Genomic DNA, 16,768 nt, shown 5'->3' with positions numbered 1-16,768 from the left:
TCAGCTACTGTATTTTTCAGTTTCTATCCCGTTCTTGAAAGTCCTCCCTTAGATTTTGAGCATTTGTCTGTAGCTCCATAAGCGTGTTCATGATTTCTATTTTGAAATATTTATCAAGAAGAATGCTGACTTCAGTTTCACTTAGCCATCTTTGTGGCATCTGCTGAAATTAAAAAAAAAATTTTTGCCATTTCATTTTTGTAGTGATTCCTATGGAATAATTACTGAGTAGGCAGCACACTCTAGTTTTAGGTCACCCATTGATAATTTCAACATAAAAACACAAATATGATTAAGACTTTTGTTTCAGGGCTATAATTATCAGAAATAGTCCCCCTCAACTAAATTAAGTCACTCTTTCTTTGCAAAATTTCAGTCTCATGAAGATGGACACATCATTCAGTAATACAGAAATCATATATATTATTTTATTACATCAGTATTTGAAAACAGATCCATTTCCACATGTTATAAATTATAAGATTTCTATGAAGTTTCAAAACAAAAAGTGCACTTACTTTTCTCAATAAAAACTAATGGGCAAAATAATTGAGGAAATAGCATCCAGAACTAATAGAATGGACAGAAGAAAAAGCCAAGGATAATAATTACCCTTTTGTCCTGCAGTTCTGTCTGCCTGTCTAGTTGAACCCAACATCCGATGATTTTTTCAGAGCCTCATGCACCTGGGCAAATAGAGTGTGGCCAGTTTAAGTGAATAAAGAGAAGGGAGATGACATCACCCCTTGTTTCATGGCGCCTGTTAGAGGAGCTGATACAATATCTGTTGACCAGTCCCCTTGGACCTTGAAGAGGGATGCAGCTAACAGACCTAAGCAAGGCAATCAATATTTCAGTTGCAGTAATCTGGTTTTCTCCTTATGCCTTTAAAAAAAATCTCCTTTTGTTATTAAATGCAATTCATACATTTTAATCAATATTTAAACTAATCTAAAAAATCCCCATTGTTAATCAATTCTTGTCTGAAATATATGACCTAGTTTACATGTAGCCTTTTGTTCTATGAAACAAATATATATGTTTGAGGTATGAGGAGATAATCTCTAATAATTGTTTAAACATTTTTTAATATTTATTCTTATCATCACAGCTATAGACTGATGTTTTGACAATAATTAGTGTATCCAAGAGAGCCCCAGTAATTAGGACTGTGGTGGAGATTTACACTGAGGTTTTCTGCTTCAGATCATTGTCTTTATTTCTCCTCAGGACATGACTGCTTGTACTTTTCTTCATTCACTTACACTCTATGCAAAATTATGTATGTAATTTTTTCATTTTTCTATTTGTCTCTTGGTAAACAAACATAAACTATATCATCTCAACCATTTTTAAGTGTACAGATCAAAGATATGATGTGCATTCACATGTGAGGCCATCTACACCATCCCTCCCCAGAACTTTCATTTTCAAACTGTAACTCTATACCTACCACATAATAATTTTCTCAATTTTCTTTTCCCTATTGTCTTTCAAAGACCATTATGCTTTCTGTCTTTCTGACTAAGAACACTCAAGGTAACTTGTATAATTGAAATCATACAAGTTTTGTATTACTGTGACTGGCTCATTCACTTAGCATATTATCCTCAAAAACCATCCACATTTCAGCACATTCCAGAACACATTACACCCATGTGTTTACTGTCACATTGTTTACAGATGTTCTTTCATTTTAAGGTAATATTCCATCATGTCTGTTTTCAACATTTTGCTTATCCATTTATCCTTCAAAGGACATGTGCGTTGCATTCATTTCTTAGCTATTATGGATAATGCTGATAGGAACATAAATTCAGAAATACTGCTTCAAGAACCTGCTTTCAATAGTTTAGGGAATTTACCTAGAAGTGGAATGCAGGCACATATTGTAGTTAATGTTTAATTTGGGGGCATCCCCAGACTCTTGTCCAGAGAAAAGGGACAATTTTACATTCCCACAGCCGTGCACAAGGGTTCCTCTTCTCCACAACCTCACCAGCACCTGTTCTTTCCTGTGTCTTTGATAGCAGCCATTCTAATGGGTTTTCGATGGTCTGTCATTCCAGTTTTGTCTGCTTTTGGTATTAGCATAATGTCGGCCTCATAAAATGAGTTTGTAAGTCTTCCTACTTCTCCAACATTTTTGGAAAAGTTAGAGAGGAATGTATATATACATGTATATACTTTTTTCTCTTCAAGCATAAGTGATATAAAATATTGTATTTGTTTTAATTAAGTCACAAAGTAGTGATTTGACAGTTACACACATTATTAATCCTGACACAAACTAGTGTAGTTACTACCAGTTAACATAGAAAAAGAAGCTGCACATTGCTAATCATCAGGGAAATGCAAATCAGAACTACAGTGAGGTGTGACCTCACAGTCAAATGGCCACTATCTAAAATGTAAGAAATAACAAGTGTTGGCAAGAATGTGAAGAAAAGGAACAATCATACACTGTTGCTGGGAATACCAATTGTTGCATACACTGTGGAAAGCAGTATGGAGGTTCCTCAAAAACTAAAAATAGAAATACCATATGACCACATAACTCCACTTCAAGGGAATTAGCCAAAAACAAATGATCTGATTCAAAAAGATGTATGCACCCCTGTATTTATTGCCACATTACTTACAATAACCAAAGTATGAAAACAGCCAAGCGTCCGTCAATATATGAGTGGATGAATATTATGTAGTACATGTATGCAATGGAATATTCAGTCAGAAAATGGAAAGAAATCCTGTCATTTGGGACAACAAGGATTTACCTAGAGAGCAGTATGCGAAGTGAGATAAGCAGGTGAAGAAAGATAAATAAGATATGATTTCACTCATATGTGGAGTCTAAAAACAAAAAAGCAAAATGAACAAAAGAGCAGTGGGGTCACAGACACTGAGAAGTGACTGGTGTGACCACGGGGAGGGGCGGGAAGGTGGGGGAGGCTGTGAGGGTCACAGAGGAGAGCAAAAATCTCGGTCATAACATAAGTTGGTCATACATACTCATATCAAATCATCACATATACATCTGAGACTTATGTAATGTTAATTGTCAGTTATATCTCAATAAAACTGCAAAAAGTTAAAACAATTTGAGAAACTGGTAAAAATAAGGTAGCAGTAAATTAAGATAGATTTCATGTATGTAACAAAAGAAAGTACACAAATCAGTAATCTAATGAACAGAGGTCAAGACAAAGTTATGAAGGAAATATACTTAATTTTACTTCCAACCATAGTACTAACTAGTGGTATTGTCTTTGACAAGTCAATTCAACTATTAGTTTCAGATTATCAATGAAAAATAAAAGCAAAAAGAGTATTTCACAAATTTTCCTTGAACTTTAAGTGAGAAAGTATATATATTCATATATACATGAACATATTTCATAGATAAGAATTTATTAGTGGTATTGGGATTTGTGATTATTGTTAATATCAGTTAAGCTTTTAATACATAATAACATTAACAGTAAAAGATTATTTTTAAGACATAAGAAATAAATCCAAAAATTATAACAGGGCTTTCCGTTAGCTTCTTTTGCTCTCTTAATTGCATTCCTCATCAGAGTCTCAGAGGAGATTTGTCAAAAGAAAAAGCATCCACTCAGTGGTCATAGTAACACCAGGGATGATGTCACTCTCCTACTTATTTGTACACTTAACCTGGACATGCGCCATTAGCCCATCTGGATGGGATGAGAAACATCACCTGGGGTGGTCTCAACCACAGAAGTGCAAGGGAAAGAAAGACAACTGCAAGGGGAAAGGGTAATTATTGTTTTGACTTGTTCTTCTTTCACATTCTATTAGCTGAAAGTGTTTTCTCAATTTTGACCTATCTGTATTTAAGAAAAAAGCATGTATGCTTTCTCTTATGAATCTCTCTATATTGCATGTATTTATTGCAATATACTAGGACACGTGTCTTTGTTTCCCAACTATTTGTGGGGAAAGGAATATATACATTCATCCCCATTTACTGGATGATGCATTTTCTTTTCCTGAGATTGAAATTTACAGAGGTAGAGCTACTATTTTACTTGGAGTGGGGATGATAACTTGGAGTTGATTTCTGAGGTTTGTAAAATACTGGAAACAAGTGTCTCCATCATATTTATAGTTCCCCAGGAAAGCTGACATGGGCGCCCAACACCAGGTCGTCCCCCATGGAGGGAAGGCCCTGCTGTCAAGAGACCTGAGGCAGAGGCACAGCCTGTGGGCCAAATCAGGGGCTGAAATGAATTCTCACTCTGCTTGGTTTGTGGCATTAGGCAGATACTCTGAGAACCTGAAGCTTTCATCATGTATAAGGACAAAGTAAGATGAGTAGGTACCTCATGGGCTCCTGTGAAGGATGGAATGTGGTGAGCATTATGACAATTCCTGGAATGACGTCAGCTTCAAATAAAGGTTTGGCTTATGCCACAGACATTATCCATGACCTCAAGTTAAAGATGCACTAAACTGCTTCCATGAAATTCAGGGAATTACGTTAGAGTAAGTCTGCATGGGGTGGGGGCCGCTGCTGAGGGTGGTGCAGACGCAGCTCCCTGTCTGTCTGTATCCCAGGCGGGCTGCTTGCTGTGGCCTAGTGACACTGATCCCCATTTACTGAGATGCAGCAGAGATTTGCCCACTGACCCCAACTTCCCTTCCAGTCTCCCTCCACTCGCTCAGCAAACAGCTGAAGGTGTCACACGACTATTCCCTCTGTTAGCTATGTTTACTTTGACCACAAGTATAGACTGGCAAACAGGTCTGTTTTGCAATTATCCAGACTGTTTTTCACTTTTTCACAGAGCTCAGAATCCTTATGCCAGTGAGGGTGCTCTTTGAACAGTTAATTTTCTAACAAAATATGTCCGTATTTCTTGGATATTTACATTAGGAAATTGAAGTCGCTGTCAGTGTTGTCTGCTGCTTTGACACCCCAAATAAATTCAATTTATTAACAAATTGATTATAGTAATTAACATTTGGAATGAATGCAATAGTATAAAATATATTTGACATGTAAAATATCGTTGTGATATATCCCTGAAATATAACCACCTCTCAACTCTCCAGAAAAAAGGAGCCCATATTTTCCCCTTTACTGCATTTTAACTTGTCAGAAACAGAAAATCTGCAGAGATCTAATCTTCATGAAAAAATAGATAAACAATCACTTATTCCCTTAAGAAAGATCTTTTGCATCTATCATTTATTTTATTTATATTGTAGTTATTTAAAAATTCTACTTTAAATCATATTTATATAACATTTGTTCCTAAATAGACTGATTGCATAGACCTGTGACCTCCCTAAGTGTCATGAATTTTATTTTGCCTCTGATTCATCTTCAGATGACTCAGAAGCTGCCCATGAGCAGCAAGACAGAGGAGCCCACTGGGAATTGAAGTCAGGAATCTCTCCGTGTTATTCTGGTTTCCTCTTTGCATCTCAGTTTCCATGAAAATTATCTTCTGTGTACATTAAAAAAGATAACATTTGGAAAAATGAAAGCTTGTCTGATAAATACCAATGGCCCTCTAAATCCTATTCCTTGTCCTCTGATATTTACAGCAAATGATAGAGGTTTTAAGATGATGAGTTGCAACATAGAAAAACATGTACTACATAGAAAAAAAATGGTTATCAGCATGAAGTTCTGCTTAACCAGAACTAAAATAAGAGATATATTATATGTGCATATTCATTTATATTTATATACTTGTGTTTATTAATTTAAAGTTTTTATAATTATAAAAATTATCTATGTCTATATACACATGTAAGTATGTATAATATAAGTAAAAATACATAGACAAATTCATGCATAAATCCTTTAGGAATACAGAAATTATGAAATACAAATTATCTAAAGAATATATATTTACTAAAAATGGTGAACTGACCTAATGGTGCATCTTATATCACCAGACAATAAGAGCAAGAGCCCTCGCTTGCATATATTCTGTGCAATTCTCTTTCTATATATTAATTATTTAAACTAGTGGTATATATGTGTATTCACTGTAACTGGTCATTATCTAAGCACTTGCATAATTTTAGCTCATTTATTCCTAACCATAGCTGAGATCAGTGTGGTTGCCCTCATTTTATGTAGAGTGGACAGGGGAATAGGGGTGCAGGATAAGCTCGACCCACAGGTGCAGTACGGCTTCAGAGTCTGGGCTCCTAACGTTGCTCCTAGGATGTCCAAAGGGTTCCTTGGTGAGGCCCACAGGCTACTTCTGAATATACAGCTCAACCCACCCAACTTCAGTGCTTCAACATGTGACCCAGTCTCAAGGGCACAATGGGTTCAAACGTTCATATGAATTATCTAAGACTGTGATTCAGCTAATTTTTAAGTCCGTTTATATATTAAGGTGTAATTCTCATATAACATTATACTATTTTCAGGTGTACAATGTCATGACTCAGTATTTGCATATATGGTGAAACATAAAATCATTTTTATATGGAGTACAACTTCAAGAATTTTTGAGATCCGAATTCCTTCTTTACACCTGATATGTTAATGAATTCTGAGCCCTTATAACGAAAATTTTAGAAGACTGTGATATCCCTTTTTTAATAATTCACTTTTGGTGTTTGCATAGACCTGTGATTATGCAAATTTCCCTACTTGATAAACGGATATATCATGAGGTCATCTCATGACTATGAACTTTAACAACTTCACAAGTGACTAGTTATTTTGTCTCACAGTTGTGCATTATTAATCTCCTGGCATATTCATAGAATTACAGGTAACGTGTAACGTATCAGTCTCTAGGACCATAGGGTTTCCTCCACTTAGCATAACTGGGTTGATGGCACGTGCGCACACACACACACACACACACACACACACATGCTCACACACTAAAGAGTCATTCAGCAGATGACATCTCATGAGTGATCCATTACTTCTCTCCTTGGTGGGCCAGGTGAAATCATGGAGGACACCACCTGGATGGTCAACCACTCAGGAAAGTCAGAGTTCATCCTGCTGGGAATCTTCAGTCAATCCAAACACCCAGCTCTCCTCTCCGTGGTTGTTTTCATGGTTTTCCTGATGGCCTTGTCTGGAAACACCATCCTGATCCTTCTGATATGCTCTAAGGCCCACCTCCACACCCCCATGTACTTTTTCATCAGTCAGTTGTCTCTCATGGACGTGACATACATTTCCGTCACTGTGCCCAAGATGCTCGTGGACCGGGTCACGGGTGTGAACACAATCTCAGCCCCCGGATGTGGGATGCAGATGTTCCTCTATGTGACACTGGCAGGATCAGAATGTTTCCTCCTGGCTGCTATGGCCTATGACCGCTATGCAGCCATCTGCCATCCTCTCCGTTACCCTGTCCTCATGAACCATAGGGTGTGTGGCCTCCTGGCATCTGGCTGCTGGTTCTTGGGATCCATAGATGGCTTCATGCTCACTCCCATCACCATGACCTTCCCATTCTGTGGATCCCGGGAGGTCCATCATTTCTTCTGTGAGGTCCCTGCTGTATTGAAGCTCTCCTGCTCAGACACTTCTCTGTATGAGACACTCATGTACCTCTGCTGCATCCTCATGCTGCTCATCCCTGTGACCATCATTTCAGGCTCCTATGGTTTCATCCTCCTCACCATCCACAGGATGAACTCAGCAGAGGGCCAGAGGAAGGCCTTTGCCACCTGCTCCTCCCACATGACTGTGGTCACCCTCTTCTATGGGGCTGCCGTCTACACCTACATGCTCCCCAGCTCCTTCCACACCCCTGAGAAGGACATGGTGGTGTCTGTCTTTTACACCATACTCACTCCTGTGCTAAACCCTTTGATCTATAGTCTAAGGAATAAGGATGTTATGGGAGCTCTGAAGAAAATGTTGAATGTGAGACCCATCTTTCAAGAAACCATAAAGTAGGAAATCTTGATATTAATGTGCTTAGTATTCTCTCTACACATCATAAGTTTAGAAACTTATAGCAGAATTATTATTTAGACTTTTAGAATTTTCACACCTCTTTTAAAAATTATTTCCATGTAGTAGAAAACTCTTCAATTTCTGACCCTTCTCTATTCAAAATGAATTATACAATCCTTATTTGTGTTACATTTACTGAGTTAATAACTGCACTTTCTGTAGAAGGATATCCATATTATTGCAAAAACACTTAGAGGGAAAATATAAGAAAGTGTTAAATTGATTTAAATGACAGAGGGTGATGAAAGACAGAGAAATGATAAAGCAAAAATGGTAGAATGTTATTAACTGGAGAGCCTTGGTAAAGAGCATGTGGTTATTGTTTGTACCACTCATATCCATGCTACTTTAATATAAATGTAAAATTGTTCCATATAATTGGTTAAGATTTCAATCCTCTCTCCTTTTTTTGAGTTTTCATTGTTTCCAATTCTTGTGTCTGCATTCTATTTGGTGCCAGTGTATATGATATACTATCTTCTAAAAATGCTCCTTTCAAAGTACCCCAGTATTACCAAGACAGTCACCTGCAAACTTTTATTTTGTCTACTTCATCCCACATTTTCCAACAAAGGCATCAAGTGGTGATTAATATTCCCCAACAAGTAGATGTTTTAGGCCATGGGAAAACTATAAGCAAATAGTTGGAATATGAATTGGTGAAGGTCCCTTGAATGAGGCGACATCAGAGTTAAGTTTTGAAGTATAAAATTTGTAGAAAAATGAAGAAAGCAAATAGTGAAACTCATTTATTGAATCAATTACTCAATATATATATTTCTTATGTCATATTAATATCTAAAAATCTCAGTGTTAAACGGTGACTAGATGTTACCTCAGTGGAGTTTAGGAGGCTGGATCGTGGGGAACTAGCTCAGAGACAAGATACCCCAGAAAAGCATGAGCAGCAGTCATACAGTTATCCAGGCCAGAGAGGGAAATGTTCCAGTGGCCCTTCCTTCCATGCTGCATGCTATTGACTCATTTCTTAGCCTTCTGTGATGTTGAATTTTACAAACAGTATTGGTAAGACCAGACTAGCACTTTAGTGATGTTAAGTTGATGACAGTCAAATGGTGACCTGAACACGGGAGGTCAGGGGAGCAGGTGAGTATGGATGGGGAGCTGAACGGTGTTGGTCTATGTGCACCTGGACACGCTGAGCACCAGGAAGGCCTGTGGGGAAGGTTATTTGGAGTGTGTGGGGCCTTGGACCTGCTTCACAAAGCCACAGACATGGTTGCACACTGACCATGATTAGTTGATGACTGTAAACTACGGATCTGTAGTGTTTGGGGAGACAATGTGGAACAATGTCCAATATTTTTGTCACAGTAAAACAGAACTAATAAAATATGTATACTTCCAATCTAAGTAATTGAAAAGCACATGTATCACTTCTCACCTTGGCCAACCATAATGATACAGATCTTTCATGGTTCCACTTACAACACACAAAACATAGGGAAAGTAATGAACAAAATTAAACAAAATGTTGTGTACTACCATATTCTTCAAAAAAGGGGGATTATGGGTGTGCATAAGGTGAAGGACATAAAGAGGTACAAACTTTGAATTACAAGAACTAATTAGTCAAAGGGATAGAAGGATAATACAGGGAATATAGCAAGTAATGTTGTAATCTTTGTATAGTGACAAAAGTTAACTACAGTTATTGGGGTGAGCACTTTGTATATACAATTGTCAAGCCACTATATTGTACATTTGAAACCAATATAATATTTTATATCAACTACATTTCAATAAAACAAAAATATGACACAGGCAGTAGCTCTTGTGCATCAGCCTTAGAATTTTTTCCTGGATATGTTTCCCTAGTACAACAGGAAAAAAAGCAAAAATATGCATTTGGACTACATCGAACTAAAAACTTTAACAGTGAAGGATAGCATAAACTAAATGAGAAGACAGCCTACAGAATGGGAGAATATATTTGTAAATTATATGTGTGATAAGGTAAATATCCAATACATATAAAGAACCTACACAACTCTACATGAAAAGGAAATAATCCAATTAAATATGAGTACAATATTCAAATAGGGATTTTTCCAAAGGCATAGGGTTGACCAAAACACATGAAAGAATGCTCAACATAACTAATCATCAGGTGACAGAAATTAATAACATAGTTAGAAATCACATCACACCAGTCAAAATGGGAATAACAGGTGCTGGTGAGGATGTGGAGAAAGAGAACCCTCATGAGGTGTTGCTGAGAATATAAGTTTGTGCAGCCACTATGGGGAAGGGTATGGAATTTCCTCAAACAACTGAAAATAACAATCCATATGATCAAGTAATTCCATTGCTGAGTATTTATGTAAAGCAAATGAAAACACTAGTTTGAAAGTATGCACTCACTCCTACATTTATTACATAATTACAAGCAATAGCCAAGATATAGAAATGATACCTGTGTTCATCAATGGATAACACCTACTAATAAGATGGATATGGTATATATAAATAATAGAATATTAATCAGCCATAAGATATAATGAAATCTTGCCACTTATGACAATATGTATAGACCAAAATGGTATGTCAAATGAAAGTTAAGAATGCTAACAGAAAAAGGCAAATATCATTTGATTTCACTTATATGTGGAATCTAGAAAATAGAATAAAGTGAGCACATAAACAAAAACAAAAACAAAAACAGACTCATAAATACAGAGAACAAGCTGGTGGTTGCCAGAAGGGAGCAGGTAGGCATTTTGGTGAAATAGGTAAATGGGATAAAGAGGCACAAACTTCTACTTAAAAATAAAAAAGTCATGGTGACAAAAAGTACATGATAGGGAATATAGTCAGTATTACTTTATTAACTGTGTACGTGACATGGTAACTGAACCTATAGTGGTGAGTATTTCATAATCTTCAAGTCACTGTTTTGTACACATAGAGCTAATATAAGATTTTATGTCATATCATGTATAATTCAATGAGAACAGTAAATAAATAGGTCGATATTATTAAATAAATAAATAAAATTCCCCATTAACAACTTAATGGTGCTATTGTATTGTCTTGATAAATATTGCTCAAATAATGAGTTTTTTATGCAAATGTCTTTCCTTACATATATGATTACATTTGTAGGACAGATCCCCAGTGGGGTATTACAGACTCAAATGACCAATTACCTCTTAATTTTTATACAAATTGTTAATTTGCATGCTGTACAGTAGTAACTAACTTAGACCCACCGTCTGAGAAGGAAGAGCTGCAACTGTTCATATTCTGACTGTGCTGTAGAGTCTCTGTTCTCCCCCTCACGCATCTCTGCTCCTCCATGTCTGCTCTGTGGCCAGAGGCAGCGACTTGTCCCTCCGCCTTCTGGATGGTTTGTCTGGTGAGAGAGCCCAGCAGGGGACTGGAGGGCAGGAGCAGACTGAGGTCTGGGTATTTACTCCCTCAGCACCTTCTCGGCCAGAGTTGGCTGAGTTCCTCCACCTGGGGACCAGGTGTCAGCAATGGTCATCCCCCCTTACAGCTTCAGCTGCCACGGGTCCTGCAAACCACTGCTCCTCCTGCTGCCCCTTGGGACCAACACTGCAGAGAGCACCCCTTTGATGGTGCCATTGGCTCATTGTACCTCTTTGATGAAATTCTTACCCCACCCACCTCTGTTTAACCTTGATCTACTCATTTAATACTGGCTACACTTTGCAGATATTCTGTACTCTTTGTGTATCCCTTGACTGACTTTGGGGTAGGTTGATTTGATTTTGTATCTGCTTAGTAATTAATTGGCCTACTTTCTTTACTGTAGTTTTATTTCTTTTGGTGATAGCTATTTAGCCTTAGGAACAGTTCCATCTATTTCAGTCCCTTTAAAATACACTGTAGAGATGGTCTGTGGGAGGTAAATTCTCTCAGCTTTTGCTTATCTGGAAATTGTTTAATCCCTCCTTCAAATTTAAATGATAATCTTGCTCAGTAGAGTGTTCTTGGTTTGAGGCCCTTCTGCTTCATTGCATTAAATATATGATGTCACTCTCTTCAGACCTATAAGGTTTCTTTTGAGAAATCTGATGATAGCCTAATGGGTTTTCCTTTGTATGTGATCTCTTTCTCTCTCTGGCTCCTTTTAATACTCTGTCCTTATCCTTGATCTTTGCCATTTTAATTATTATAAGTCTTGGTGTTGTCTTCCTTGGGTCCCTTGTGTTGGGATATCAGTGCACCTCCATGGCCTTAGAGACTAACTCCTTCCCCAGATTGGGGAAGTTTTCAGCAATTACCTCCTCAAAGATACTTTCTATTCCTTTTTCTCTCTCTTCTTCTTCTGGTATCCCTGTAATGAGAATATTGTTCTGTTTGGATTGGTCACACAGTTCTCTCAATATTCTTTCATTCCTAAATATCCTTTTTCTCTCTGTGCCTCAGCTTCTTTGCATTCCTGTTCTCAAATTTCTATTTCATTTACTGCCTCCTCTACTTCATCTAATCTGCTGTTAAATCCCTCCATTTTATGTTTCATTTCAGATACTGTTTTCTTGAACATTTGTACCTCATTCTAAATTCGTCCCTGAGTTCTTGAATATTTTTCTGTAGCTCCATGAGCATGTTTGTGATTTTTATTTTGAAATCTCTTTCAGGAAGATTGATTAGTTCAGTTTCACTTGGCACTCTTTCTGGTGTTTGTGGGATTTGGGGTTGAATCAGGGTTCCTTTGATGTTTCATATTTGTAGGTGTCACTCTCTAGTGTCCAGAAGCTCTACTCTCTGGAGCTTCTCAGCCCCTGGAGCAATGGTGGGGATAACAGGGGAGCGGTTCTGGTGCCTGTCGGGAGGAAAGAGGCCTTCCTGCTGCCTGGCTGCAGTGCCTCTGTCCACTGCCAGGGCCAGTGGGCAGAGCACACAGGGAGAGGCCTCTATGCTTTGCACTTGTAGCTGCCATAGGCAGGGCTGCCCTCTGGCTGGCCTGGTGCAATGGTGGGGAGAGCTGCTTTGTGAGCCGGTGCCACATGGGATGAAGGTGCAGCAGAATGAGTATCATAGTGTGGGGCCTCGGGGCTGTGCAGCCAGCCAGGGGGGTGGGGCACCTGAAGCTCCTGAAAGTTCCCAACCTGCTGGGCAGAACTTGCCAGGACAATTTTGTCTACCTGTCCTTTCTTCTGAGCAGCAAGCTTTGTGAAATCCTTGCCCCTTTAGCAGCCCTCTCACTGTTAGGAAGTCTCTCAGACTGCCTGCCTTTCTTTTTTCCTAGAGTAGCCAGATGTGTATCCCTGTTTTCCACAAGTGGCTGGAATCTCAATCTTTCCAAGTATTCTGCCTGTCTTAGCTTTCCAACCCCACTAATCTCCAGGACACCATGTAATGTAGGTTTGTGCACCCAGAGCAGACCTCCAGGGCTGAGTGTTCAGCAGTCCTAGGCCTCCACCCCCTCCCCGCTCCATTTCTCTTCCTCTTACTGGTGAGCTGGGATGGGAGAAGGGCTTGGGTCCCTCCAGATCACAGCTTTGGGACATTACCCTTTTCCTTGAAGTCTGCTGGTTTCCCCAGATGTAGACAGTCTGTCACAGCCTTCCTCCCTGTTGCTCTTTCAGGATTTGATGTATTTTCTATATTTTCATATTACATGTCATTTTGGGAGGAGGTTTCTGTCTCACCTCTCACACCACCATCTGTAATCCTGTCTTTTGCTCTCTTTTTATATAACTTTTCCAGTGATGATTTTATTTTCACATGTTTTCTTGTCATTAAATAATGCCATTCCATTTCAGCTTATAGAAGTCCCTTTCATGATTATTGTAAGTCTGGTTTAGTTCATCCCGTGACGAAGCCCTTGAGGTTCTGCTTATTGGAAACTTTTCTTCTCTCCGTCTGCTCTGAGTGATGGCCGTGCTGGGTGGAGCACAGTTGGCTGGGGGACTTCTCCTCTCATGCTTTGAATATGTCATCCTGCTGCTTTAAGTGCTGAAAAATTATTAATGAAAAGTCTGATGATAGCCTTATGGTGTTTCCTTTATATATAACAAGTTATTTATTTCTTGCTACTTCTAAGACCCTCTCTTTAATTTTTACTTTTTCACATTTTAATAAGAGTGTGACTGTGTGTGGGGACCTTGGTGTTGTCTTATTTGGGTGAGTAAGTTGGGTGAGTAACTTGGGTAAGTTCCACTGTCTTGTCTTCCAGATCACTGATCTGTTCTTCTGTTTCATCCCATCTCTCACTGAGACCTCATTTATTATTCAGTTCAATTATAATATTCTTCAGCTCTATGACTTGTTTGGTATTTATAGGTATTTCATATCTTTTTTAAGTTCTCAATATGATTATCCATTCTTTTCCTGGGTTCAGTGGACTTATTTATGATCATTACTCTGAACTCCTTGTCACGTCTTTTTCAGAGATTTTGTCTTTTTCTTTACTTGGAACACATCTTTCTGTCTCATTATTTTGCTTAATTCTGGTTCTTACTATGTAATAAGCAAATAAGCAACCTCTTCGCATCTTGGAGGAGTTGGATAAGAAAGGATCCATGGGGTCCAGAAGTGCAGTTCCATCTGACCAATAAATACAGGCCCTGCAGGGGCCTCCCTGTGTGGGTCCACAGTTTATATGGCTGCTGTGTGAGGAAGGAAGCGCACCCAGCAGGAGCATGACTAGGGCCCAGGGGCTGGGCACTCACTGGGCTGGAGGTGGTGGAGCTGTGGTGTGTAGGACAGTGTGTGTGTCAGCTGGTGTGACATGTTTATGGCATAGGGGGGATTACACACCAACCTGCTCTAGCAGAGGACATGGAGATTCCACAATGTTGCTTCCCAATTTTGTTCAAGTAAAATAGAATTAAATTAAATAAATCATGGCCATAATTCTGTCCATCCATGGAAGATATCCAACAGGCTCCCAGCTCTCCTGCAATTCTTTTAAGGTTAGGAAGTGTGTCTCCTTAGCATAAGACTCTATGCATTTCTCAAACTGCTGCTCTTTTCATGGGTCTCAGGAAATGTGAGTTTGCATGCAGGCCATTTAAGCGCAGGTTCTTCATCTCCTCCATTTCTATATACTGTGCACATTCCCATTTCTGTGTGTGCCTTGGTCAGTGCTCTCTTTAGGGGGAAGTGAAAAAACATATGAAAGTGTCAGTTACATCACTGAGACATTTTTTTCTGCATTAGAATTCCTCTTGCTTTATATATTTGTGAAGAACTATTGGAATTCTACCAAAAAATTGATTTTTTATCAGATTTCCAATATATTCATTGTTTGAGGAGATATACAACTTCATCCTTTTAGAACAATTCATCTTCAGATTGGAAGGAAATTTACACTGGAAATAAATTCTACATTAATTTTTTTTAATTCAATGTTTTAAACATGTTTCTGAAATTTGTCCTGGTCTACATTGTTTCCTATGATGTGTCTTTTATTACTAGTTATACCCTTTTCTCTATGATCAATTTCTTTCATTAGTGATTATATGTTGATTAATCAGATGTATCTTTTGTTTCAGAATGTTTCTTGTGCTTGAAATTTTGTTGTTTCTTGCAATACTGAATTCATCATTTTCATCAAATATGGAAATTATTTGTCCATTATTTCATCAAATCATTTTTATGTCCAAACTTTTCTGCATTGGACATAAAAATTAGATATATTAAATATTTGAAATATTCTCACATTGGAAGATGCTTTTGTCAGTTTTTGTTTTCTCCATTTCATTTTGGATAGTTTTAATAATTATGCCTTAATGTTTACTATTACTTAGTTTTGCAATGCCCATATATTTTCCAATCCATGTGTTTTTCATCTCACATGTAGTAATTGCCTAACTAAAAAGTCAAATTTATCTTTGTGTATTTACCATGTCTCTTACATGATCAAAAATTTCACTAGCTTCTTGAATCTGTGCAATGCCCTTATAATAACCGTATACCACATTAATTGAGAAATGGTCATACATACACATCCCTCATTTCAAGTGCATGAGAATGATTTTAACAAATTCATATCTATGTGCAACAATTCCCTTAGTTAATTAGAGCATTTTAATTTACTTCAAAAGAAATTCATACCCTTTAACTATCAACCTCCCACTAATTCATCCATCACAACTCCAAGCAAACAATAATTTACATTCTGCCATCACAGTTTACGTGCTCTGGGAGATTCATAAGAATGGAATAACATAATGAGGGGACTTTTGTAGCTAGATTATTTTATATAGTGTAATTCTTTCAAAAGTTATATTGTTGCATCAGAGCTTCATTGCTTTACATGACCAAATAATATTTCATTGTATGGTTACATGGTATTTGTCCATTCATCAGGTTATGGACATATTGATTCTTTTAATATTTTGATGGTTCTGAATAATGTTGCTATGTAACAGTTTTCATTTGGACATGTGTTTGGTCTTCCTTGGATTTCAGTTAGTACTGGAATTGCAGGGTCATACAGACACTCTACATTTCATTGTTTGACAAAATGCCAGACTGATGTACAAAGCAGCTGCACCACTTTATTCTCACCGATATTGTATGATATCCCCATTATAAATAGATATCACTAATTATGACATTAGTACAATATAATATTAAAATTGTACTAATTTTAATAGTTCAAAGCATATGAACTTTGAGTGAAGTAAGTGTATCAAATCAAAGAATTTGAAGAACACAAAGACAATTCATGAAAAGGTGAGAAATTGATATGAGACATTATGGTATGAAATTTTAAGGAATAACATTATCATAAGATATGAGAACTCTAATATTTAAAGAAATTAAAAAATACAGAAACCTCCTACT

At 37.6% G+C, this 16,768-nt stretch overlaps 1 protein-coding gene across 1 annotated transcript; it reads left to right on the top strand.

Moving 5' to 3' along the window:
* The first annotated feature begins 6,958 nt into the window (after positions 1 to 6,958).
* LOC118913148 (olfactory receptor 2T29-like) lies at positions 6,959 to 7,921 on the top strand. The gene has a single exon (XM_036886917.2). The coding sequence runs from the start codon at positions 6,959 to 6,961 to the stop codon at positions 7,919 to 7,921; it is 963 nt and encodes a 320-aa protein (XP_036742812.2).
* Positions 7,922 to 16,768: the final 8,847 nt, after the last annotated feature.

The sequence above is a fragment of the Manis pentadactyla genome, chromosome 13 (genome assembly GCF_030020395.1).
Source record: "Manis pentadactyla isolate mManPen7 chromosome 13, mManPen7.hap1, whole genome shotgun sequence".
NCBI lineage: Eukaryota > Metazoa > Chordata > Mammalia > Pholidota > Manidae > Manis > Manis pentadactyla.
This window is presented reverse-complemented; position numbering and strand designations above follow the sequence as displayed.